The sequence below is a fragment of the Nansenia antarctica genome, assembly GCF_963989245.1.
Source record: "Nansenia antarctica genome assembly, chromosome: 4".
NCBI classification, from domain to species: Eukaryota; Metazoa; Chordata; class Actinopteri; order Argentiniformes; family Microstomatidae; genus Nansenia; species Nansenia antarctica.
The window spans coordinates 15,392,771-15,420,608 of NC_137689.1; the positions used below are offsets into that span (position 1 = coordinate 15,392,771).

The 27,838-nt window shown below is 43.2% G+C and overlaps 3 protein-coding genes across 3 annotated transcripts; 1 reads left to right on the top strand and 2 right to left on the bottom strand.

Moving 5' to 3' along the window:
* On the top strand, positions 1 to 26,814 carry rb1 (retinoblastoma 1; the record flags this gene model as incomplete). Its single annotated transcript, XM_080530311.1, has 27 exons — positions 1 to 113; positions 926 to 1,046; positions 1,255 to 1,358; positions 1,509 to 1,643; positions 2,183 to 2,215; positions 2,370 to 2,419; positions 2,654 to 2,764; positions 2,982 to 3,121; positions 3,519 to 3,596; positions 4,532 to 4,641; positions 4,738 to 4,815; positions 5,923 to 6,010; positions 6,346 to 6,462; positions 6,557 to 6,613; positions 6,698 to 6,729; positions 7,103 to 7,179; positions 7,386 to 7,618; positions 20,688 to 20,803; positions 22,913 to 23,070; positions 23,166 to 23,311; positions 23,963 to 24,067; positions 24,233 to 24,346; positions 24,646 to 24,794; positions 25,177 to 25,207; positions 25,334 to 25,476; positions 25,767 to 25,813; positions 26,208 to 26,814. The coding sequence occupies 27 exons, from the start codon at positions 1 to 3 to the stop codon at positions 26,276 to 26,278; spliced, it is 2,757 nt and encodes a 918-aa protein (XP_080386437.1). The 3' UTR covers positions 26,279 to 26,814.
* LOC308156865 (lysophosphatidic acid receptor 6) lies at positions 8,049 to 9,044 on the bottom strand (the record flags this gene model as incomplete). Its single annotated transcript, XM_080530312.1, has 1 exon — positions 8,049 to 9,044. One exon carries the CDS (start codon positions 9,042 to 9,044, stop codon positions 8,049 to 8,051), a length of 996 nt encoding a protein of 331 aa, XP_080386438.1.
* lpar6b (lysophosphatidic acid receptor 6b) lies at positions 15,360 to 16,463 on the bottom strand (the record flags this gene model as incomplete). Its single annotated transcript, XM_080528027.1, has 1 exon — positions 15,360 to 16,463. The coding sequence occupies exon 1, from the start codon at positions 16,446 to 16,448 to the stop codon at positions 15,360 to 15,362; it is 1,089 nt and encodes a 362-aa protein (XP_080384153.1). The 5' UTR covers positions 16,449 to 16,463.
* Positions 26,815 to 27,838: the final 1,024 nt, after the last annotated feature.

Here is a 27,838-nt window from a genome sequence, read left to right on the forward strand (position 1 = left end):
ATGCCTCCTAAAAAACGCAGTTCTGGAGCCGCTCAGAACAACAAGGAAACTAAGTCCAGTATGAAAAGTGCCTCCCCGGACAAGAAGGAGAACCCAGAGTTCTCCATTGAAAAGTAAGAGATGTACTGAGATGACCATTTAGAAAAAGCAACTACGTTAAAATACTTTCTACCAAAACAAAGGATTTCTTACGAAAGATGAAGTCCTCCAATGAATGATTGTCAGTTTACAAGCTTAGCTAAGCTAACCAACTTGCTAGCTATCATAAACAACCCCCCCTAAAGAAAACAAGGACAGCTGGAAACATGTCCAAGCTAGTTAGCAACCTGGTTAGCTAGGTGTTTTTTCCAAGTTTGTCTAGATGGTTAAACCTCCTTACAATGTCCTTGTCGGGTTGAATTGCAACCAAATCAAAACAAAACAAGCTAAACCAGCCAACATGGGCATTCAAGAGCTCTGTCTCTGGACTTGTTCATTAGCTAAACAAGTGCGTTATATTATAGACAGCTAGCTTGTTGCCGAACACACACGCTTCCCAAGTGCTAACTAGTACTATTATTAGCCCACCTCGTTGGAGGTGATTGTCTGCCATGATTTCTGTCTCTATACTTTGCTAAATCAGCTACTGCCTATTGTAGCCATCTTGTAGTGTTGTAAGAATGTGTCGTCCCTGTGATAGCAAGTTTCATTTAGTCACAGATGGACAAATGAATGATTTGTGAACCACTGACTAATGCTACAGCATCACCTGTAAATATCCCCTCTTATAGATCGTCCCACATTCCTAGGTAGACCTATATACTCAAACATATCCTTGTGCTCACTGATCTTGTGTACCCATTGTTAAGAAGCTAGGCATCATGCCCTTACTGTGTATGCCCTCTTGTTAATCCAAATGCCTAATTTGCCATTTTTGATCCATCAGACATAAAGAAAAGGATGCTGAATTTGTGACTCTGTGTAAGAGTCTCCAGGTGACAGACGTGGTGTGTAATCGCACATGGACACTGTGGAAGACTATCCAGGAGTCCATGGACAAAGTTCCTGTATGTATCTACTGTCTAGATAATGCCCAAGAGTAGAAGACACTTTATGTAGTGGTATCTCCACTGCCTGCTTTGGTAATGGACAAGGCATGAAACAAATAACCACTAATCTACACTGCATTATGGTCGCTGAAGTAAACATTAAAGACTAGTATTACACAGATTCTGTCAATACTTTTTGATCACTTTCTTTTCTCTGCCAACACAGGACACACACAAAAGGATTTGGGGTGCTTGTCTGTTTGTGGCTGTAACCGACCTGGAGGTTGCCAGTTTTACGTTTACACAGGTCCAGAAAGCTGTGGATCTGAAGTAAGTATTATCACAGCAGATCTTAAGTGTAATTTGGCATTAGATATGTTGATATAATGGTGTGTTCTCTGTCAGTCAAACAAGCTCCTTTCAACGTTTGTTTACATTGTGAGGCAGTTTGATCCTTTACGTTTATCCTCTTGTGTGCAGTGTGAAGGAGTTCCTAGGGCTGCTGAAGAAGTTGGATGTGAATTTGGACACGATCAGCACCAAGGTGAACGCAGCAGTGACTCGGCTGGAGAAGAAGTATGATGTGTCGTTGGCGCTCTACCAGAGGTTTGAGAAGTGAGTGGGAATACCATAACGTTATACTGTGCCGGCTAGCTTCTCCCTGATATCTAATATTTAGGTCAGCCAGCCAATGCATTTATGCCAATATCTTTATGGGACCAAGGAGATGTCTGTACATGACTTGAAATAATGGGGTGCTGAGCTTTGAGATATCTTTCAATAGGTATAAAAGCTACAGTTGTTAGTAGCCAAAGCACATCACACTGGTATGAATCTTTGCCATGTGAGGAGTTCTAGTTCTTTACCTTTAGATGGCAGCGTTGTGTCACTTGACCGGTTTCACTGCTGTTGCACATAATACGACTGGTTACTCATGACAGTTTGGCAGCTCATTTACTAAATATGTTTTATTCTTGTTCTGCTGAATTGTATGATGCTGGTTAAGCATATTCAAATAAGGGCTATGGTTATCAAAGGGAATGCTGATAGCATAACCATTATTTTATGTACAATATGAATTTGAATTGTTGTATAATGCAGCTGACTTTGTATGTGATGAGCTATATTTAAAACCATTTCTCACCTCATTTCAGGACATGCAGCAATATTTATGACTCTCAAGCCACGTAAGTCACTGGAATTCCTCAATCTGATGAATTGCTGCTACCACTGTGCGACTCTGCTATCTTATCAACAGCATCTAGTCTCTAGCATTCTCTGATAAACAAGTAGATTGTAGTCTATGTTGATAATTACGGTTGTTCCAATTATGTGTTCAAGGACGGGAGACATCTTGCGGAGCTGCTGGACAATGTTCCTATTGGCTAAAGGTAAGTCTGCAGTAGATGAGTAGCAAACAGCTGCTATACAGACTAAGGAACATTTCTAGGTACGGGTTTTCACAATTTCCACTGTGCCATGTTATGCTTCCCATCTCTATGCTTAGTCTGAGGTCTGTTGAAAGAGGTCTGCTACATGTCTGCTACATTTCTCCTGTGACGCTGTTAGACAGAGCAGTGTTATGGTTCTCCTCCTTATGTGCGTTGTGTCTCTGCTGTCTGCAGGAAAGACTCTGCAGATGGAGGATGACCTGGTCATATCCTTTCAGCTGCTGCTCTGTGTGCTTGAGTTCTTTATCAAACGGGGCCCTCCCGGCCTACTGCAGCCACTCTACCGTAAGCCCCGGTCTCCTCGACCATTGGCCTTAGGTCTTTATGCAGACATCTACTTGCATTCGGAAAGGTAGTATTAATGTGTAGATACACTCAAGTCAAATCATGACAGCAGGTAATACCCAGGATCTTAACTATCTCAAGTAATGACTAATGTTAAGTCTCTTTTCTAACTGTCTGACTGTTTTCATACCACTAACCTTCAATTCCTTGCTCTCAGAATCGGCCATCAACACAGCCCAGAGCCCCCCTACACGGACGTCCCGTCGCAATCAAAACAAAGTCAAGCCCCGGTCCCCAGAGGTGGACCTGCACCTCCTGGAGACTCTGTGCAAAGAGAACGACTGCAGTGTGGAAGAGGTTCCCACTCCCCTCTGTTTGCATTCACTTATGCTCCGATTGTAGGAGCTCCAAACTCAAAGCATCAATGTGATAACCCAGTACTTGTAGTGGAACATCGAGACATTATTCAGTTCTGTGTCACACTTTACATTGAGTTGCGCCTATACTACACTACTATTACGGTAGTCTCTTATTGCATAGTATGGATTTGAGTAGTTTAAGTGGAATATGGACTGTTCTGTATACCACTTGTGTAGCGACACAAACCGAACTGGCAATTACCTACGCCACAGGTACAGGAGCAATGAAATAAGTTTAAGTAAATCCATCTCACACAGCATGGATGATGTTGGGACTCTTTTCACTTCTATGTTAACATTTGTGAATTCTGTGTATTCCTTCATTGGTCCTTCAGGTTAAGAATGTGTACCAGACCAGTTTCACTGCCTTCCTGGACTCGATGAGTCTGTCAGGAACTCAAGAACTTCCTCAGGTAGGGGGACGTGTCACATTAGCTATTTGCTTTCTCTGTCTCCATAATTCTAGACATGAATGTATCATTCTAAACTTATTTGCTCCATGATCTGCTGATTTTAATCACTCACCACTGATGTGGAGCCAGTTAAGAACACACTAAGGCTTTTCATAATAACTTGCATCAAAGCCATCTTTATTTAAGCAATGTCCTAAAAAATGTGGCTAGTGTTGGTAACTGAAACAGCCACAGAAAGAGACAGTTGTTAGGCTAAAGCATGCATATAACGTAGGTCAATAATCATCGGTGTGAGACTCAGTCTCACTATGTCACAACTGTACAAAGAAATGTATGACTGTCATCAGAGGGTGCTGGGCTGTTAAGCTCATCTGTGTTCTACATTATTGTTTGTCTGGCAGCTGTTCATAGTGGCGGCAGTTAGGGTTTGTCTTTCAAAGATTGCACCTAGGGAATGTGTACAAATACTGTACAATAAATAATTAAATCTTCATTAGTTTTGGTGTCTCAGGGGAGTATATTACAGAGCAGGTATGAAGGTGACCGCAACAAGATGTTAATATTTGATATGTATCAACACTGTTGTGGAAGAGGCAGGGTTGTTTTATAGCAGGGTCGCTTCCTTAGTAACCAGGTAATAAGGGGCAATAAGTGTGACATCTTCTTAATAAGCATTTCAATAGCCATCTGCTGATGGTTAAGCTAGATCATTCATTTTGTTCGTTTGCTGTGTGCTTTGACAGTGATGATGAATCGTTACCCGGGTATATTCATTGATTCATCGTCTGACGCTCAAATTCACCATGATGAATTTGAATGTTTAAGTAAAAAAACGGCAATGTGGATTTGCACAGTGATGTTGTTTAATATGACTATATACTATACTATGATTATAAATATTATTGCATGCACTCAACCTTTTGTTTTGTCTTCAGGCGACTGATATTAGCAAGCAGTATGAGGAACTTTACCTCCAGAGCAGAGACTTTGATGGAAGACTGTTCTTGGATAGAGATGTGACGCTTCTCACTCCAGAAATAGACCCGTGAGTAGTACCAACAATTATAGACATGGTTGTAGAATTGGTATATCTACGTTGGTATATCTAGGTTGGTGTTTGATGGTGGTCGTCCCCTCTCAGAATGCTGGTGGAGAGGACGCCCAAGAAGAACCACCTTGAGGAGGATCATGTTCTCATCCCTCCACAGACCCCAGTCAGGTGACCTCAGCCCTCTGACACACATCCCTCACCATACATACATGCATACAGACCCCAGTCAGGTGACGTCAGCCCTCTGACATACATCCCTCACTAGGAACCCACTTACCTTACATTACATTTAAATGTTTTGGCATTTAGCAGATGCCTTTGTCCAAAGCGACTAACAACAAATACATTTGTTTAAGTAAGTGAATCATCTATCTATCAGCCATTGCAAGAGAAAGTAATTAACGCTCGGCCTGGGGGCCATTGGCAGTCAAAATGCTAATTTAAAAAAATATATTATTATTATTATTTACAGTAGTCAGACACTCAACCTTGCAACCCTGACTAGAACAGCATGTTCCTCGATGGAGAGACAGACCTAGGATTACTAATTTACAATGGAAACTTCTTCCTTGACTTAAGAAGCCATTCATGGAACCATGTAATGGGGTTATGAGTGTGCATTCACTGTAAATCTATATGCATTAGCTAGCTCACATGATACTAGAAGACCACAGCGAGTTCTGCTTTGATGTTTTCACGTGGATCTCAACCATGAGGCATGCGCTAGAGTTCCGTGGGCTTGTTACACAAAAAGGGAAAGCATGTTTAGACCCAATAGATCTGTCTATCACTCTTATTTATTAGTAGCCCATGGTCAGGCCCTCAAAGTCTGACAGCATGGACCTTTATTCACTAACAGTTTATTAGAGTATTAAATAAATGGTCATTAGAATGTATTTATTTATCCAAGTAATAATACATAAACTAGAGATCCCTCTGGACAGCACTATGTACATATAACATATACTCTCCTGCTTCTCCATTGCTGACTTGGTCATGGATGAACCGGGTGAGAGGACAGGTAACATTAGTTAGCTTTGTTTGCTAAAGTTGACAAAAAAAAATAAAGTCAGAAAAAAAAACTTTACGAAGAAAATACTTGGTTTAAGTGGTTTACGTTATTTTACACTATTATAGTACTTTTGGGGGTTAGAATTGATACAGTATGACTGCTACATAGGCCACATACAGCTTTCAACATGATTTTTTTTCTCGCTTTTTTCTTTAATGTTAACATTTGTATTGACCATGAGTTTATGTCCCTTGTCTTGTCAGAGCTGCCATGAACTCCATTCAGCAGTTGAGGGTCGATCTCACATCCTCTGGTGACCAGCCTTCTCCCAACCTGGCAGTGTATTTCAAGGTAGGCTCCGCTTGTTTTCTGTGTGATGGCCATGTGTGACATGCATAAGTGGAAAGTTTGTGTCCTGTCAAGGTTGAGTTGCACCAGGCCTGTTTGTGCCCAGAAACTTGAACTCATCCACTATCGTCACAGAGGAGTTATTGATGACCAGTGGAGAGTGAGTTGGAGCCTATATTTCTGCTCCGGCCCTGTGAGCTGGACGTAAAATCTATGGAAGCGGCTGTTACACTGTGTCGACTTGGCAGTGAACCTAATGAATAGTGTTGAATCATAGACGATGTTTTTAGGAGCATTTCCATGCCACTCTAATCGCTGCCTTCCCCTCCCCCTGTCAGAACTGCACGGTGGATCCCACTGAGGAGGTTTTAAAGCGTGTTGAGATTCTGGGACAGCGGTTCAGCCAGAGGTTTGGGCAGGCGGTGGGGCCACGCTGTGTGGGGCTTGGCAAACAGGTACTAAAACATTATTTAAAAAAATTAATAATAATATGACGAACTGTCTCATCATACACACCTCATCAACCTTTTTTTATTTTCTCTCCTTCAGAGGTTTACCCTTGGTCTCCGGCTGTATTACAGAGTCATGGAGTCCATGCTGAAATCGGTAAACAACCTATTCTCTTTCCAGTTTAAATCAACATTTTCACACATCAGAATCCTGAAATAAAATCTTGCATTTTTCCTCTAGGAGGAAAAGAGGTTGTCGGTACAGAACTTCAGGTATGTTTTGGCTACGCTTGGACATTAAATGCTAAATCGTGATCTTATCTGACCATGGTTCCATTGGTAATTATGTGGTATTTACTAAGTGATTGTGTCAACATCTCTCTGGTGCTTATTTCATGAATTTAATCACTGTGGAGTAGCAAACAAGTATAGATTACAACTGTGTAATTACTATTGCTTTGTCAACACCCAGTCATTTCTGTATCGTACAATAAAGTGCTATTGTATTATTTCCTCAATCAGATATTCAAATGAAGAAAATGTTAAATAGAGCTATACAAAGTGCTGTATATTTCAAGTAAAAAGTTTGCTCATCTATAGAGTGTACTGCAACATTTCTTGACCGGTCATGTGATTTCCATTCCAGTAAACTCCTCAATGACTCCACATTCCACACCTCACTCCTTGCCTGCGCTTTGGAGGTCGTCATGGCGACCTATGGTGGTGAGTCCCTTATGTCACCACATTCACTTACTGACGATGGATGCTTTCATACCCCAACTAATCTGCGTGGATTGAAAAAATATAAAGTGTACCGTAACAAAGTGTACCGTAACAACTTCCTTAGTTCAAATATTTGTAGACCTGAGTGTCATCAGTGCCACAAAAATGCCACTTATGATTTCACTGTGTCTGTTCTCCTCCACCAGGGAGCTCTTTTAAGAGTGGGGGATACAGCCATGGTGGTGGTGGTGGGGGTGTACCTGCAGAGACGGACCTGTGCTTCCCATGGATCTTGGACGTGTTCCAGCTGGCAGCGTTTGACTTCTACAAAGTGATTGAGAGCTTCATCAAGGCCGAGCAGCCCAGCCTGAGCAAAGACATCGTCAAACACCTGGAGCGCTGCGAACACCTCATCATGGAGACCTTCGCCTGGAGGGGGGTCAGTGATGTCACAATGCATCCCACACAACCAGTCCTCATACACATTACACATCCGCAGACAGACATTACTTGCGTGACACTAAGGCGAGGCATAATTCACTCTACATCCGCAGCTCAGTGCTGTCAGAGCGAGGTGGATTTTTATTGAAATCAAGAAATTCTGGACATACACATACTTTAAAATATTATTTTTGAATTACATACACACAATACAACATCCTTTTACATTTAACTACGTTGAGGTAGAATATATGGTCTGAATATGAGGTCCAAGTTGCGGTCTTGGGTTAGGATTATGGTGTCATGAAATCCTCACGTTCCTCAGACCTCAGCTAAGGGTGCTAGGCCATGTGTGTGCAGTAGTCACTGACCCGGACCGGATCGGAAAAGAATCGCTGAGGCTAGTCCTCCAGTCCCAGAGGTGCTCCTCACTGGCTGCCACTGACCCCACTGCTGACAGGCTCCCTGTGCACCAGGCTGCTGGAGAAGTAGTAGATGAGGGGGTTGAGGCAGCAGTTGGCACTGGCCAGAGACAGCACCACGGGGTGCAGAGCCTTGGTGACCCTGGCCAGACCACAGCTGGGCAGGAGGCCCACGTGGGTGAGGGTGTAGCCCAGCAGGTTGAGGTGGTAGGGGACAAAGCAGAGCATGAAGACGGCCACCACCCTGTAGATGACGGCCAGGGTGTGGCGGCGGCCGTGGCGTTGGCTGCGTTGGGGGCGGCGCCGGGGCTGACGGAGAACGCGCAGCACGCTGCAGTAGCTGAAGAGCAGCAGCAGGGTGGGCAGCAGGAAGGCCCCCTGCACCAGGCCCAGGGCCATCAGGATGAAGGAGCGCTGGCGCCGGGAGGACGGGTCCAGCAGGCAGGGCAGGTCGCGTCTGGCTGCAGCCAAGCGCAGCAGAGGGAGAGCCACGCTCAGGCCCAGCACCAGGCACCAGATTCCCGCACTCACCAGCCGGGCAGCACACATCCTGCGGGGGGCCGACACCAGCGGGTGCACGACAGCAATGTAGCGGTCCACAGCGATGCACACCAAGAAGAAGAGTCCTCCGTAGAGGCTGATGTACTTGAGGGTGAAGGTCAGCTGGCAGAAGACCCCCCCGGGGGTCCAGGAGGTCAGGGCACCGGGGTCAGAGAGGTGGGCGTGGCCCTTTCGGTTGTAGTAGTAGATCCTCAGAGGCAGGGAGACCACGAAGAAGAGGTCTGCAGCGGACATGTTGGCCATGTAGACGGCGGTGCTGGTGAGGGTGCGAGGGGAGAGCCACAGCCTGTGCAGAGCCATTCCATTACTGGCCAACCCCAGCAGGAAGATGACACTGTAGGACACCTGGTAGAAGGTGAAGCGGTAGCTGGTGTCCACAGTGCAGTTGGGCAGAGGGGAGAAGGGGTGGGCCAGCACGTCTGTCTGGTTCCTCATCTCCATGACTAGTTACGCTCTCGCAGCTTGTCTCATTGCTCTGTCCGCCTCATGTCTAAGGAAGAAATTGAGTTGTTGAAGTGATGGTCAAAGAGATACTTAGCTAGATACCCAGCAGTGAAACATGCGGCAGGTATAGACTTAATTAACTATTTTATGTGTCCTACTTTATTGAGTTTAAATATTGACCCGAAGACAGCTCTGCGGGTACAGCTGTGGTGTGTGTTTGAAGTGCTGGATGGGAGTCGGTCCCTCCGTGTTTGTAGTCTTGTCAACTCTCCCAAGTTCACACACACAGACACGCACACCCCTCACATCACCAATGTGAAGTTGCAGTCCTAGCTAATTCTCCCTGTACAGTGCTTTAATTACCATGAGTGGGTCTCCATTGTTTACTATTGATTTAGCAATTTACTCCTCATTATCTGGTGGTGATTTGCATTGGAAATCTAGTGTCTTTTGCCTGGAAAAAGTGTGCACATAATGAGTTTCTCCACGCTGCAGCCAACAAATGGTAAGCTTGGTAAAATGGAAAACAAGCACTGCCCTTGTCTAACTGTATGGATAATTGAGTGTGTCAGTGATTTACTGTGAAAAGGGGTGGCAGTAAAATTCCTGTAGTTTATTTCCACTGTCAGAGACTTAAGCAGATGCTCCAGGCATGAGAATTACCGGTATGTTGAAATGCCCAGACCTGATGCACTGTAAACCTGTTGAACAAGCCTCATCCTGTGTCTACTTAGTCAAAAACAATGTCTAAAATCGAACATCCTTTACATTGCTGCATCTTAATGAACTTCTCAAAAATGAAAATACATTGATTGGTGAGATACAATTTCTCACGTGCAGTAAATTATTATTGAGAGAAACCTTTTCATTTTCTGAGGTGACACACAAAAATCAAAATCAGAATTTTGTGGATTTGTCTAGCTTGGTTTTTTTAGCGCATAAAGGGAACATTGCCGTGTTTTGTATAATTAGTCAAACATCGAGGATATGAGCAGATGCTCTTAGTCAGGCTGTTTTATGTTTTATGAAGATTATAATAGAAAAGAAGGACATTGCATTTGGATGCATCATTTGAGATTACTCACCAAGGTACTCTGGTTCCATTTGCATGAGGCAACATCTTTACAAAGTCATGGTTCCACAGTTTTCAGGAGTGTCTTTTGTTTCCCTGTTTCAATTCCCCAACTGAAATGGTGCGTGATATGCTGTGGTAGTGGTCCATTTAGAATGAAGGGTCTGTGGTGAATATTTCTTATCAGTTTACGCCCACACACGCTTTGATCTCATACACTCGCACATGCACGGACAGTATATGCACACACAATCACAAGCAGGGACAGTGTGTGTGTGTGTGTGTGTGTGTGTCTGTGTGTGTGTACCCGGACACACAATCAGTGTCATCTTGTCACACTGAATCAACAATAGTGGTGCTGTATAAACTGGCCACCCCTGTCCTCACTTCCTGACAACCAATCTATTCTTCTCATAGAAACTTAATTGTGGTATTACAAGGTCATATCCTGGAGCTACTGGTAATATGACCACACAGGCTGCATTTACACCTCAATGCCTCGTTACGATTTAGTGCCTATAGCCGTTTTTTTTTTAAACGCCTGTTTACACCTACTTTTTCCAAATGACCCATATCCGATACCTGTGCTTACACTGCTTAACACTTGAAACGACCCGCATGCGTACATGAGGGTTTGGTTACTGGAAACAAAAGTATACGGACAGCCGACACGGACACAAACGACAGACAGTTAACACTGCTTTGTTTCTGTACAAACCATTTGTTTTCGCATGCATGGACTCTTCGCCCCAAAGGCTTAAAAGACACAACACCGCAACATTTGTCCACTGTCCTGACCCGTCCTATTCCATTTCAGCTTCACCAGTGTCGCTCCTCACTTTTGAACAGCTGCTGTGACTTGTTGTGACGTGAAACTAACGTCAAACATCATCAAAATGCGAAGTCCGTCGTATTTTCAATGACGTGCAAATCGGAATTGAGCGTTATATGCGACCTGCCTGCTTAGACCGCAGTCGAAATGACACAGCCTATTCGTATCTGATTGAGGCCGGCATGAGATTGAGGCCTGAATCGGATCTGAGAATATCAGATTCAATGTGCTTTTTTACTGGTTACACCTACATATTTCATATCCGGTCTGTGCCACATGTGAGCAAAAAATCGGAATTGTTTTACTTCTACCTGGCGGTGTAAACGCAGCCATAAATCCTGAGGTGCTCTGTCACTGTACAGGTTTTGTCTCTTTGTGGTGGACCACAAAGTGCTACTTGTGACCAAAACACAGCCTGGGGCGGCTGTGACTCAGGAGGTCGAGCCGGCGTATAACGATCGCAAGGTCGGCGGCTCCTCCTGTCCACGCGTCGTCGCGGGCCGGCGCCTTGCACGGTAGCTCGCCGCCATCGGTGTGTGAATGTGTGTGTGAATGGGTGAATGAGAGGCCATTTGTAAAGCGCTTTGGAATAAGGTGCTATATATTAAGTGCAGTCCATCTTTGTGTCATTGTTCACCTCTCCTCTATCTGTCTGATGTTTGGTGCCATATCTACTATCTAGTCTACATACTTTCCATTGAGAGGCCTGTGCTCACTCGTCTGCCTTGGTTTCACAATCCTGATGATCCAAACAGATGAGTGGTGATGAGCACCATGTTTATGTGCCAGAGGGCCCTCAGGAGGGAGCATCCAATCAGGAATGTGGAGACTGTTGGCTCACAGGCATGGGGAGTTTACACACAAACACATTTTCTCTATATTGAGAGAATATTTGAATAGGGTGTGTTGGCTAGTTGAGCATGATGCGCAGCAGGGGGCTGGGCGGTATACATTTTTTTATTTTATTTTTTTTACATAAATATGGATATTTTGTTATACCTGTATGATCCAGCTGTGAAATGGAATGTCACTATACTGTCAACCAGTTTTGTGCCTCGTCATAACACGTGCAGATTGTGTGGTCTAACAGTTTAGGTCGTACATTTTACATGTACATGAGGCACTATAACACCATTGAAATGTTAGCTGTCATCTGGACAATGAACAGCTTTTCATACATAGGACAGCGGATTTCACATTTCCATCTAGGAACAAGGGTAAGGTTTTAAGTTATAGCGGGATTGAGATTGGAAAGGAAAAAAGCCTACTATATCCAGAGCAGGAGACGATAGCATCCCCTTCTCTGAATGGTTAACAGATTTCTATGGTGACAGACAGGCAAGCCTATCAAATGTGTGACTGTCTAGACTCTAAAGGGTTACAACGAAAGATGAAAGGTCCAGTATGTAGATGTTTAAAATAGTACTAAGTGGTCATGATAATTCGGTAGCCATCAAGGAATGAGATCACATGATGAAGAACGTTCTGTGAAGAGTGTGGTATTAATTCAAACAAAGCTCGGGTAGGATACTGGCCTTTGCAAATTTATTTTAAAAAACATATTTTTTTAAGAGGATATGCACATGTTTGCCGCTATTTGAAAACATTCATACACCGCAAACACCACACCCACACAGAAAATGGTTTGCTACCACCTCGTTATGCATTGAAGAGTGCTAACTTCCTGTGTTGTTCTCAACATCACTGGCTTTCACATGCAGACACTGATACTGCAGCCTACATAGATACAGAGGAGGAACGGATGCACATTGAAAATCTGTAATCCACATTTGACTGCGGGTTGAAATACATCCTTCAATTCATAGCTTTCAGTCACGTGGTTTCTTCCCTAGCAACCACCAACCTGACGGGCAAAAAGTATCATAGCAACATCGCTCAACATGGCTGCCTACTATTTAGACCACCTCACCCATGAAGAACTATCAAGATACACGACGGTGATAGGAGTGGAGGATTGACACCATTCAAATAGTGTTGGATTCCCTGTCTTCTACTCTATCCGGACACGTTGGAATTATTATCATAACCCCCGGAGAATCAAAGTTATTGACCTGCAAAGGGTGCCTCCTTGACCGGCTTTTCCCGTGAATAACACCGGTTATGGAGGTGGTACAAACATAAGACTATTATTGCTAAATTCACCATCAGTATACGGTCATTTTGAGCCCTTAACCACCGCGCTGACACCCCGAGAAGATATACTTTTAATATGAAACTCGATCAACCGGGCGTTCACCGGCTGCTGGACGAAACTCCCAACTCCCGCTGTCAGCGAGGCGAGGGAATATTTATATCCGGGAATTCGCTCCTTGCTGTGTCCACGGTGATAGGAGTGGAGGATCGACTCCATTCAAATAGTGTTGGATTCCCTGTCTTCTACTCTATCCGGACACGTTGGAATTATTTTCCTAACCCACAGGAAATCAAAGTTATTAACCCGCAAAAAGTGGGTTTTGCCCGTGGGTTTTGCCCGCAAAAAGTGCCTTTTGCCCGTCAGGTGGGCGTTTCCACTATGCTGTGACGTCACATGAAAGCTATGAATATGTTAAATGTAGCTCTTTAAAATACGTTATGTGGTATTCTAGTATTCATTAAGTCCTGACTCTAGTGTTAAGAGGCACAAGTTGTTGTTTAAAGACTTAGGGGAATCCCCTGTATCTTAGGTGGAAATGTTTTTAACTGACCTATGCATTGTTATGCATATTCATTAAACATATTTAGAAGGAAAAAATTACTGTCAAAATTAGAAAATACTGCAATATGATATTTAGCCAGCCTAAACTGAAGTGAACCAACCCTAATCTATGAAAAAGATGTTGATGCCGTTCAAAGAGAACGTTTTAAAGCTCTGCGTTTCCTGTTTTTGATCACCTGTGTTAGTCTAGTTAGTTTCCCAGGATATATACAGACAAACAGAAGTTTCAGAAGTCACATTGCGGTAACAGAGCCCTCAGCTGTTGTTCAACAGGGCCAAAATGTGTTCATACTGTAGATTTAGTTCTTTGGCGTTGTTACACTTTGTGTCAATCAACAATAAACCAATTCCCTATTATATCCCAGGCACATTCACTCCCGTCCATTGCTTTCTATGGGACTGCTACTTATGTTACCAAATTATGACAGAACCATGACATGCATTGTTAGTTACTGTTGTTTAAAGTCATTCTTAGAATAATGTATATGGACTTAAGTTTGCACAGCTATCATGTGAAATGTGAGTTGCTCAGCTGGCTGGCTTACTGAACAATCTATGGTAGTTACATTACATTTACAAACTAAATAACGACTGCACCTTCAACCACGAACGTCCTTTGCTAGTTGTAAGGTTGTAACTAAGATATTCACTGGAGAGAAACATGAAAATAATTGACAGATTGTTTCAGTTATGTATAGTCCACTACAGATTGCAACCAAGGTAACGTATGTGTCACGTTCCAATGCTTTGGTCTGCATATTGGGAACTGATGTAATGATTGGACTTTTCTTTAGATAAAAGTGAATACATTTCTGTTGTGTTGAACATCTTTTTTCAGCTTGTTTTGTGTGCCTGCTACCAATGTAAAGTATTGTTATAGTTGTCTAGGTAGCAGTGGGGATTACTCACCGAATCCATTGCGTTGCAGTATTTTGGCTTGACTAGAGAGTTTGTGTTGTGATTCTCAACAACGTTGAAACGTAGTTCCGTGTTTCAAAAGAAAAGTCTGAACATTTTGATTGTTTGCCGATATGCGGACCAGAAGGACTAAAACGTGTCACATGACACATTTTATCCAGGCTACTTTTGTGCCTATCCCATGACCGTTGTCGAGATACGAGTGCAGAGTCGCCCTATCTGACATGAGACAATGGGGAGATCATGTATTCCATCGTGAGTTTTATTATTTTATTATACAGTACGGTATATTTAGCCATTGACTTAACACTGAGCTATCACTTCCTGAAACCAAAAGCAGAAGACCTTTTATATGCTCTTTTCATTGAGAGACATTTGTCTCACTGTTAAACAAGTCACAGAAGCTTGTCAGAAAAGGTCCACACATTAGTATATGCTGTACATGGCACCTTGCTCCAGTGTGCCTCCCAGACCTGCATCATTTCTTCTAGTCCTCAACAACACCTTTATTTGGATGATTTGAGAGCCTGATGAATAACACTCAGAACTGAGTCACTAGAGGTAGACATTTCTGTCCCGCAGATTGGAGGGTGGTTATAGTGTAAACACACACAAGGGCGTGTTTACTATTCTTGTGTTGCCATGATTCAGACCACTCCACTCCCATCTGTTGCCTCAGACCTATTGGGAGTGTTGCACCAACAATAGAGTCACTGAAATGTCACTAGGATGTCACATTGATGCCTCATTTAGGGATAGCTCACATTGTTGATGTCACACGGTGGACTCATCTTGAAACACTTTGGCCCTTAGTGTCCTCAGGTGGTGCATGGAGCTCTGTGTGGAGTCTGTTTTTAGCCCCTCACTCAGCTTGTTGCCATAGCGACTGGCCATAGACTTGCGTTTGATGGAGTTCTGGATGGTCTCAGAGGTGAAGTAGTATATGACTGGGTCAAAGCAGCAGTTGGTCACTGCTATGCAGAGGGCGATGGGGTAGATGGTCCTCACCACCGACTCCACGTAGCACCCCTTCAGAAGCTTTGTGCGGACCAGGGCGTAAAAGACCAGGTTGACGTTATAGGGGATGAAACAGAAGCAGAAGATGAGCAGATGCACTATGATCATGCGCAGGATTTTGGTCTTGTTGATCTGGCCTCCGCGGCTGATGGCCTGGGGCTGGCGCAGTGTGAGGAGGACCATGGTGGAGCAGAAGACGTTGAGCAGCAGGGGGATGAGGAAGCCCACCGTCTCGATGAACACCACCACCTTGGACAGCTTGGACTTCCACTGCTTGTTGGAGAAGTTCTCAAAGCAGTAGATGGAGGAGGAGTTTGCGTTTCTCGGCGAGGTGGTGTCCAGGAGAAAGCCAGTGGGCAGGCTGCCAGACAGCACCAGCACCCACACAGCACAGCAGGCCAGCTTGGCATTGCGCTTGGTGCGCAGCGTCTGTGAGCGGAACGGGTGCACGATGGCCAAGAAACGGTCCACACTGATGCAGGTGAGAAACAGGATGCTGCCGTACATGTTGGTGTAGAACAGCGAGACCGAGAGCTTGCAGAGCACCCTGCCGAAGGGCCAGTCCCGGTTGATGAAGTAGAAAATCCGGAAGGGCAGGGTGAGGACAAAGAGAAGATCTGACACCATTAAATTCATCATGTACGTGGTGGTCTCATTGCGCAGCTTCAGCGTACAGGTAAAGATGTACATGGCAACCATGTTGAAGAGCAGCCCAACTATGAAGACTAGGCTGAAGACTGAGCTGTAGAGGGGGTACTTAAAGCCATCACTCTTAATGCAGCTTGTGTTTGTTAGGCTCAATCCCATTGTATTGATCCCATCAGTCTGTAGAGTGCTATTATACATTTTTAGAGAAAGGTGGAGTGTTGGGAGGAGGGGAACAGCGCAACTGATAAATGTCACTAGTACAGAGCAAAAAGTATTTCCAAAAAACAGAAAACAAAAGGCAGCGTCCTTTATGTCAGGGTCAGGAATACACTGCAGTCCATTTCATCCAGTTGAAGTTTAGCTTTTCTTTAGCTGGAAATCCGCCAACCATTCCCACACACCCTCTTTCACTTTCTCATTTATTGACAGCTGGGGTATAACAAGTGGCACTCAAATCACCCCCATCAACTTACGTCTCGTAAGATATTTTAGTATTTTGAAAGCTAAAGCTTTGAAATCAATTAATACCTGTGTTTGTATCCAAAGAAATGAGACAGCCCTCTCAAGTAATCCGTTGAGGGTTTGTATATCCAGTTATTGAGTGATCGTATGATCCCAACTCTGTTTCTACTGTTCTGTGGTTCTTTGTGAGCAGGCTTCAAGGTTGCCTCCTGAGTCGGGGGAGTTCCTCTCTAGTCAGTGGTGTTTCTTGCTCCAGTGAGAGAGAAGTGCTCTTTGCCGCTCCTCTAGGTCCTGCCCTCTTCCTGTATGTTCTGCTGCAGCCCCTGGGGGCATGGTGGGGGCTGCTGACCCAAATGTAGAAGACGGGGCTCTGCTGCTGCCTGTCTACTCAATGTACTGTCTAGCTCAATGGAGTCTTAACAGGCTCGACCATAAACTGACACTCACCACGACTGCTTACACTCCTGGAGTAGATACAGTACTCCCTAAGGCCGCTCCCATTTACTGTGTGCTCTATGTAATCACATGCATTCCCTCTGTCACGGCACAGGTCAGAGACGGGTGTGGCTTGTTGTTTTTTAAAGTTTACATTTGTAACTCCTGATACCCCAGGCAAATTAGGGTACTCTGAGATAAAGGTTTTTAAAGAGTTAGAACTCATCCATTGCTGTGGCTGTCTACTGGTTAAGTCTCTATGGCAGCTGTCTTATTGTTCAGAGGTCTTTCTGAGCCCTTAGAATTGTGTCAGTGCCTCATGATAATCTGTCATATCAGTATTGTAAAAATGTATTTTATTGTTTTGATTTGATTGATTTTCAAAATGTCAAATTACTCCATTCTCAGATTTTAGTTTAAGTGGTGCCCATGTAAAGCAAATAGTGAGGAGATGTTGGTGTTAATATATATATATAGAGTCAGATATACAGTGTATGTTGCTCTCAGGACAGTTGCTCTCAGGATATATATATATATATTAATATAATTTGACTTTGCTGTACATATTTAATTCAGTGAAAGTCATAGCTTCCTTTTAACACAGCACTCTGTGTACTTGTAGGAGCTGTTTATTAGTCCGTAGCGTGAGCCGCTAGAAGCCTCAGAATGACGGGAAGGAGAAGGTTCCAATAATAGCAAGACTGAACCTGCAGACTCTGAGTCAGAGAAAACCCAACCCCTTCCCCTTCCACATCAGAAACCATATAGTGTTGTCTCTGCATGCACATGCTGGTATGCATGCAAGCGTTAACATTGAATACCTTTAATCGAGCTTCAAATGCAATTTGACAAACAGACACAGGAAGCGTGCATGTGTTTTTCACAGTGACGGTAGCTAACAACCCATTGAGTAATTTAAGGGATTGTGATGAGCCATTAAGCCTATTGTAAATGACTGTCATTTCTGTTACAATTACCACTGCGTTAGTTTTTCCATTTGTATTAATGTGTCTTTTTCTGTTTTAGATAAGATCTGATACAATAGGGCAGAGGGAGTCTACTCCAAAGTTCAAACCCAACATGACCCGTGGCGACAAGGCGTTGTTAATCCTGTGCATGAATTTGAAAGGAAAAATCCTTGATATCCTTGATATCTTGATAAAGAAGCTATGGTTATTTGAAGTGAAAACAGCAGCGGAGTGAAACAAATAGAAACACAAGAAGGACACCAGCACAACTCTCGTTTATGTCTTTGTTTAGAATAATCTTTATTTACATTTAGCAGAATAACATTTTACAAAAACATACATCATTTTAGAAGACAAACATAGTACATAAAAGTGGTACGGACTACGGACATGCTCAAAGTTGTAGGGTTGTCCAGAGTAAAGTTGTTTTCTTGTCCTTTTCAATCAACAGATGTGTAGTTTGTGTAGTTTATTCTAATGCGAAACACTTCTAACCTAATCAGACAATGCCATCAACCAAACAACTATTGTCTCCACCTATGGTGAGTGATGTGTCTCATCGACTGGAGTGGCCTGCTGATATTCTATTGATCAAGACAGTTGCTCTCAGGAGCTCAGTGTGCCAGTGAGTGTGGACACTGTAAAGGCAGGACTATTGATGAGTCTGCATCTTACAAATGTAAATCCGTTGAATGAATGAATGAATGAATGAATGAATGAATGGTCTTTATTGTCATTGCTATAGTACAGGTACCAAACAACGACATTTGGGAGGGGTGGCTCCCCTGGTGCTAGGAAAGAAAAAAAAAACTAAAAAAACAAGAAGGGAAAGGAGCTGGTTTACATAAATAAAGGCTATGTACACTATCCACTATACTATACTGTACAGATAGACGACTAGGGTTGTCATATTGCACATAGTGTTATTGCACATTCATTTAAAGTGTCGCAGTTTGCAGGCTTGAAATGTACATATTTGTGCCTCAGCACTACACCTGATTTTTTCAGTCCAGCAGCTGCCATCAATCCGTCCAGACTGTCCTGGGCCCAGAACCTAGGTCTTTGCTGTGTTCAGGGCCTGGATGGCCCTGGGGTAGAAGCTGTGCTTCAGTCTGTTTGTCCTTGCGGCCATGGTCCTGTACCGCCTTTTCGAGGGCAGCCGGGCAAAGTGTTCGTACAATCAATCAACCATATGGTGTTTTGCAAGCAAATCTGTTCTAGAAGATATGAAACATGTTCTGATGTGCCAACAGTGAAGTATGGTTTCTTGTCAGCCAATTGAGCACTCAACAATGGTGTAACTCTGTCACCCTGGCCAAGGTTTAAGCTAGCTGTGGTGTGGATAGGGCCATCTAATAGGCTAATAAATGTGAGAGCACACAGAATGTGCTGGACTGTACGGTCAGACACATTATTTCCCCTCCTGCAGTTGTACCCCATGACACAACAGCATTCTTGAGATGGAGGGAATAGCAGAAACCAGAGTCAGGCCTGTTGTTTTGCTCTCCGAGCAGCGGACACAGCTGGACCTTACAATAACAGTAAGAGGAGAGTTCAGTGTGTGAGTGATGTTTCAAGTTTATTGTTATGTCACATTACACAAGTGTAACAGTAAAATTCTTAGGCTTCGGTTCCTGACATTGCGTTGCAGCACAAGACGGGGCATTACACAAGTGTAACAGTAAAATTCTTAGGCTTCGGTTCCTGACATTGCATTGCAGCACAAGACGGGGATAGTTCAAGCATAATTCAAGATAAAAAAGATAGTATCAGTTGTACAGGGCATAGTAAAGTGGCAAAAATAATATCCATAATATAAGATAAGGTGGCAATAGAACAGGTAAGACAAGACAGTGGTGCCACTAGTGATAATAGAGAGTTCAGTAGTAATAGACACAGTTTAAAACATCCTACAATAGCTCAACTCACTCACCGTCGCTGCCACTGACAAGTCAGTTATGAGGTACAGTATGGTATGTAGTCAGTTATGATGTACAGTATGGTATGTAGTCAGTTATGAGGTACAGTATGGTATGTAGTCAGTTATGAGGTACAGTATGGTATGTAGTCAGTTATGATGTACAGTATGGTATGTACAGTCAGTTATGAGGTACAGTATGGTATGTAGTCAGTTATGATGTACAGTATGGTATGTAGTCAGTTATGATGTACAGTATGGTATGTAGTCAGTTATGAGGTACAGTATGGTATGTAGTCAGTTATGAGGTACAGTATGGTATGTAGTCAGTTATGAGGTACAGTATGGTATGTAGTCAGTTATGATGTACAGTATGGTATGTAGTCAGTTATGAGGTACAGTATGGTATGTAGTCAGTTATGAGGTACAGTATGGTATGTACAGTCAGTTATGAGGTACAGTATGGTATGTAGTCAGTTATGATGTACAGTATGGTATGTAGTCAGTTATGAGGTACATATGGACTTAGGATCGTATGCAGGCAACCAAGCTCACAGGCAATATTTCCTTTAGGAAATAATTCCGTAACCCTGCTTTTCGATGATTTGTGTTGCTGAGTGTAACGTATGCTTCTCCATGTGTGTCTCGCCGTAGGACTCGACACTGTTTGAGCTGCTGAGACAGATCCGCGAGGAGGGCCCAGTGGAGCAGGCGGAGCCCCCCGCCACCCTCAACCTGCCCCTCCAGCACAACCACACAGCAGCTGACCTGTGAGTCTCGTACACCGCTGTCACACCTCTTCTGATCTCTGTTATGGATGTCGTTGGAGAGACGGCTTAGTGGCTGTACGTACCTGGTGTGTGTCAGATTAGACTGTCGCCCTGACAACTCACAGCTACGATAATGCCAGAGTAATGATTCCATTAAACTGCCCCATGAGTCAGTGAATCAGAGCACTTTCTCTGAGAAGCATCCTGGATGAGAAGGTTTATTTGCATAGGAAAGTAGTGCGATGCAAAGTTTTCCCAAATGCAGGTGCTGTAGAAACACCCTTAATGGAAATAATATTGTGTCTTCAATTGTACGTGCCATTGTTATTGAAGGACATGTTTGGTACTGCACAGTAATAATTCCCTTACAGTGGCAAATAAGGATTGTTAGTGTTTAACTGGAAGTGCCAAGTAGTTCTATGCAAAGTCCATAGACTTGTCATCTGCCCTCAAATGGTGTGACTGTTACAGTGTAGAGGAAGTGAAGGAAAAGGGTGTGGGACCTTGTACAGCAAACTGTATCATGACTCTACTCAGTACTCATTGTCTCTGACAGTCTGAAACTTCGTATGTAGCTGTATGTTACGTCAGCTGTGGAGCTCTGTGCCTCTTATCTGGATTAGACGTTATGTTGCTTTTGACATGTCTTTTTGAGAAATGTGCCCATACGCTGATATACTATCCTTCTATTCGATGAAGTAATAAACAAAACAGAGTAGTCAAGCAGTGTCCTTACTTTGGGGCTACAGATCAGTGTAGCCATGTTCCCTCCAGGTTTAGGAGGGCACACAGCTGTCAGAATAATGTCCAACTGATGTTTAGTTGTGTTATTTAAAGCTATTGAAGGCTTGATTCGTGTGATCACATGCATTCGAGTTCAGATTTAAAAGCCTTGTACCTTCAGCCCCTCAGTAACTTGTAGAGACAACACGCTGAGGTAGCTGCCAGTGTTGTGCTCAGCCCTGATGTAGTGATTGTGGAATGTTGATTGAGTGAAAGGGTGGGGGTTAAAGGGTTAATGGGCCACTGGCCAACTAGAACCGATTTTAGAAAGACCTCAAAGGTCAGGTTATGAATGAATGAATGGACTTTATTGTCATTGCTACAGTACAGGTACCAAACAACGAAATTAAGGAGGGGTGGCTCCCCTGGTGTTAGGAAAGGGGAAAAAAAACACTTTTAGAAAAAAAAATCACAAGAAGGTAAGGAGCTGGTTTACATACATAAAGGCTATGTACACAATCCACTGTACTATACTGTACAGATAGTCAACTAGGGTTGTCATATTGCACAATAGTATTTTTTCACGTTATTTAAAGTGTCACAGTTTGCAGGCTTGAAATGTACATGTTTGTGCCTCAGCACTAAACCGTTTTTTAATTGTTTAGTTTTTTTAAATGTATGAACATTTTCACTTTATGTATAAGAAAATCTCAAACAGACAGAGCTTCCTTACAAACATAATAGTATAAAAAGAAAAAAGAAACACAAAGCAAAAGTGAGGTCGTGGGATGGTAAAATTAAATCAATATAGAGTTTATCCAATCCAACATGCATTGTTACATGTTGGACAAAAATAGTCATGGGGCATCAGACATATTAGCTAGATATATACACCATTTTCCCCCAACGTTTTTCCCCCAGTTCTTTTTGGAGCCTTACATTGTGAGTCATTTGTTCTAGGGGTTATAAACCGTTTTTAACCTATCATTTGAACTTTATACTCGGTGGCTGTGGCTCAGGAGATAGAGCCGACATCTAATGATCACGGGTTTGGCAGTTTCGATTCGCGGCTGGCCACGGTGTCGGTGTCCTTGGGCAAGACACTGAACCCCAAAATTGCTCCCAATGAGCGGGCCGGCGCCTTGCATGGTAGCTTGCCGCCATTGGTGAATGAATGTGTGTGTGTGAATGGGTGAATGAGAGGCCATTGTAAAGCGCTTTGGAATAAGGCGGTATATAAGTGCAGTCCATTTGAACTTCTAATGTTGTGACTGATGCACATGAATCTGACGCTCTTCCTTATGTCTCTCTCTCTGACAGATACCTCTCCTCTTATGTCTCTCTCTCTGACAGATACCTCTCCTCTTATGTCTCTCTCTCTGACAGATACCTCTCCCCTGTGCGCCCCAGCCACCGTGCCTTGCTGCCTCCTGACTCTCCAGCCACGCTCGTCTCTCAGGCTCCCTACCAGGCTCCCTACCAGCCTCCCCATCTGAACCCCAAACACCCCAAGTCCAACTCTCTCAGCCTTTTCTACAAAAAACGTACGACTCCTGCAGATGGTAGTGATGCTGGTCCCACAGTAGCTGCTGTGTGTGTTGTGTGTTTAATGGTTTTACGTACTGTGTCCCTTCTGTAGTTTACCGCCTGGCCTATATGCGGCTGAAGATGCTGTGCTCACACCTGCTGACCTCACACCCTGAACTGGAGCCAATCATGTGGACACTGTTTCAGCATACACTGCAGCATGAGTACGAGCTGATGAGAGACCGCCATCTGGACCAGGTACCACGCAATGTACACACACACACACGTACATGATGCACGTTTTAGGTGCATTCTAAGCACATTTAAACCAGTCATAATGTATTTGAACCGTGATGTGTCACCTCATATTCAGGAGACTTTGGGCTACCAGAATAAATGCCATAAATACCCCACTGAGAGTTTAAAAGTATCCACTCTTGCTATTGTATCAATGAAAGCTATTCCAAACGGTCAAAATACATGCAAAGATGCAAAGGCATTACATGTAAAAGTCATGGAAATTAGGGTTTGACGGATTAGGGGTTTGGAGTGGTTGATGCTTAATGAAGGTCTTTGAAACATCAAGAAAGCTAAATTGTTAGATTAGAATTTAATCATTATATTTGTCATTCATGTATAATGCTACTGTTCCCTACTACCTCCCATTCACTTGTATTGTTGTTCAAGTTCACTTTCCTCTCCCAAAGTCCATGAGAATAGTAGATTGGCATGGACCATAGGTATGGTTAGCTTAGTCTTCTTTCAGAATCTTTAAACTTAAAGTTTTCTAGCCTCCGTTTTTTTCTGCATTCACCACCATTCACTGTTTGTTATCATGGCTCCCTAACGGTACTGAACTTCATTGTCGTTGATGAATCCCTCCCTCACATTCATTTATTTTCTTAATAGCTGATGATGTCAGCCATGTATGCCATATGTAAGGTGAAGAATGTGGATCTGCGGTTCAAAACCATCGTCTCTGCCTACAAGAACATGCCCAACACCAACCAGGAAGTGAGTACACAGGAATACTACTACCGTCTCCTGAAATTGTGTGGGACTGAACTTATTCTATATGGGATTAGTGTCTACGTGCATAACACCTTTTTCCATTTTACCCCTGCCCCCCCCCCTCTCTCTCTCTCTCTCTCTCCCCCCCTCCCTCTCCCTGTCTTGCAGACGTTTAAGCATGTATTGATCCGGGAGGGGCAGTATGACTCCATCATTGTCTTCTATAACCTGGTGTTTATGCAGAGGCTGAAGACTAACATCCTCCAGTATGCCTCTCCCAGGGTGAGACAGCGCTGCCATGAGGCACACTGAAGTACCTCAGGATCCTGCTCTCTCACATACACACAACACTGAAGTACCTCAGGATCCTGCTCTCTCACATACACACAACACTGATCATGTCTCTCTATTCTAGGAATATAGAATCAACTGATCAGCAAGACTGGGATTTCTCTTAGTCTCATTAATGGGAACCTATTAAGATAACGCATGAAAAGTGTTTTGTGTAATCACACCACCTAATTGAGCGAGTATGATCATGATATTGTACTAACTCAGTCATTCCTCTGTCTCTCTCCCAGCCCCCTACACTATCCCCAATCCCACATATACCCCGCAGCCCCTACAAATTCCCCAACTCCCCCCTACGTGTGCCTGGCAGCAACAATGTCTACATATCCCCCCTGAAGAGCCCACGCATGTCCCCTGGGGTTATGACCCCACGCACCAGGTCAGTACTCATCCATGGAACAGAGACTGACTCGCTCCAGCAAACGCTGTGTTCGTTTGCCTGTGGGACGTACAGATATGGAGAGTGCAGCTCCGTCTCTGGCCTGTTTATCTCCAAACATGGCCAGGTAGAATTTAAAGATGTGTTTGTTCAGCCATTTTGAGATGACCATGGCGTTTGTATACATTTAACATCACATTTTAGCCATTTGGCAGACGATTTTATCTAAAGTGACTTACTGTACTTGTACTGTACAAAGTACTTGTTTAAAGTAAGCAGGGTTCAATTAGGAAATTATATGTTATATTATGATGTCTTGTTCATTTAGACAGTACATTTTATATTTTAAAGTCCTCCCCTTCCCATGTCTTGTTTTCCACAGAATCCTGGTATCAATCGGGGAATCATTTGGGGTATGTGTCACTTTTTCATTCACACAGTAGTAAATGTTCTTGCCTAAAACATATAAAGAATATGTTCTGTCCTATCCATGGCTAGTTCACTAGAACTGTGTTCTTTTTGTCATATTCCTTCTGCAGACGTCTGACAAGTTTCAGAAGATCAATCAGATGGTCAACAGCAGTGATTGGTCCCTGAAGAGGAGTTTGGATGTAAGCTCCGCCCCCAAGCCCCTGAAGAGGCTACGCTTTGATGTAGATGGGCAGGACGAAGCAGACGGAAGGTAAACAATGGACCGGTGCCACATGAACATTCATCTTAATTGAAGCTAGTCCAGAAATAAAAGACTGTCCTCAATTGATTTTGTCACTGCTGCTGAAAATGATATCTGTTGGTAGTCCTGTTTTCTCAGGCAGGGTCTGAAAGTGCTTAATATACTAGTATTATTGTCATATTAATGTAGCCATGTAGTTCTACATGCTGTGTTATATTTAGCTAGTGATTTCAGATCCTAGTGGTTAGTATAGGGTCCTCTGCTGAAGCTCATCTCTTCTCCTGCTCTTTTATCAACAGCAAACCTGGTGGAGAATCTACATTGATACAGAAACTGGCAGAGATGAGTAAGTAAAAGATGGTTTCTGGATATACCTAACTGGGGGTGGTAGGGAGCCTTGGGATTAGAGAAGTGGACAGGTATTTGGAAGGTGACTGGTACATATTGCGGGCCGGGGGATTAAAAAATGGGGAATAAACTGGCAACTGAAAGGTTGCTGGTGTCAACTGTTAGTTACAATCTTGTATCATTGTGCCCTTGTGTAGGGCACTTTACCCCAGCTTTACACCATTTATCCCTATGCTTCTCTCACAATAAAGTTGTTCTGACTTTATAATGTCAAGTGCTCTAATCTACAGTTTTTTTTTGTCTGTCTGACACTTTGCTCTTGTGTGTGGATATGAAATGTATTCATATCCAGGTGAATGACATTAAGATGGTTTGTCTTTGTTCATATCTAGGTTCCACTCGGACGCGCATGCAAGAACAGAAGATGAAGGAGGATGCAGAGCTTGAGAAAGAGAAACCTTGAATTCTACTGAAGGATTGAATTCTTGTCTAGCACTGTTTCAGCGTTCACATGCCAGAAACTATCCTCCCTTCCTTCCAAAAATGGAATAACAATTTCACTGTACATTTGGTTTTTAGTTTAGTTCACCCTGTTTTTTTTTATATTTAAACAATGCTCTTTGAGGAGTAATTTATGAATACAGAGATGTTTTTCTCTGTTTAGTGTGGATGCCTTAAGGAGTCCTTTTAATATTTTGCTTGATATTGAAATTATTATAGAAGATTGAGTGAGTATTACAGTACCATGTTTTAAGAGGGACACTAGTTTAAGATTGTTTTATAAAAAAATATTGTTTTGACTTTGATCTATGTTTCTTGAATAGTCTGTGTGGCTGATGCAACATGAGGACACATTATCTGTACTCTCTTGTCTTGCAGTTGAGACAATCTGACTTGAAATAACTCCATAATAATTCAGAATTAGTATGTGTTTGACAGGGAACATCCAACATGTTTTTGAAATTATGTAACTATACAACCTGAAACTCGGTTAGCCTCTGGAAGTAGAAAAGATGTTAAATAGTTTCACATTAATGTACATAACAATACCATTACATAAACTTGTGTTCATATCTCCTCTCCATATTGACTCTTGATTGGCAACGTTGACATTTTAGGTTTTATCAAATCCACATTCTGCAGTTCAAAGGGACTCTCAGGAGCACTTTATTTACAGTACAATTACCAGGTAGTTATCCAAACTTAACATGGTGATTATTGGTACTTTAAAAAATTACTTCAATATTGGCCAGTGAAGTGCCTGTGCCTGGGAAAGTTTGCTATATATGACAGGGTCTAGTTAAAATGTCCTCAAGTAGAGCATGGTCAGTTTTCCAGATTATGAAAGTGCATATCGTAAGCACAAAGTAACCAAACACACAAAACAGCTGCTAATAGCTAGTGGCTGAAAAGGAACATCACTATGAACTTTTAACTGCATGTTTAGCACATCACAACATGCTGATAGAACATCAACATGCTAAAGACACATAACTACACATAATTAGATGCTCACACAGTCCTTACTTTTGAACACGTCCTAAAACGTGAGTTTGTTTACAAGCTATGTATCACCCAGTAGCCTATGACAGATGAGACAGTGAATCCAATTCACAAATTATTAGTGAAGTATTTAGTGATGCTAAAGCTGTTTTTGTTATATCGAATGGGCTCTTCAACACTTTCGTAATAAGCAAAATATACAAATATAAACATTTTTGCTCATTTGCGTAACGGCATCGGCAACTGGTTCTCCAGCTGCACAACCGCGGAGAGAAATGCGCTACAGAGAGTCGTGAGAACAGCCCAGAAGATCACCGGCGCCCCCCTCCCCTCTCTGGAAGAGCTGTACAACACACGCTGTCTCAGGAAGGCCTCCAAGATCTCCAGAGACCCATCCCACCCTGGGTACGAACACTTTGCCCGGCTGCCCTCGAAAAGGCGGTACAGGACCATGGCCGCAAGGACAAACAGACTGAAGCACAGCTTCTACCCCAGGGCCATCCAGGCCCTGAACACAGCA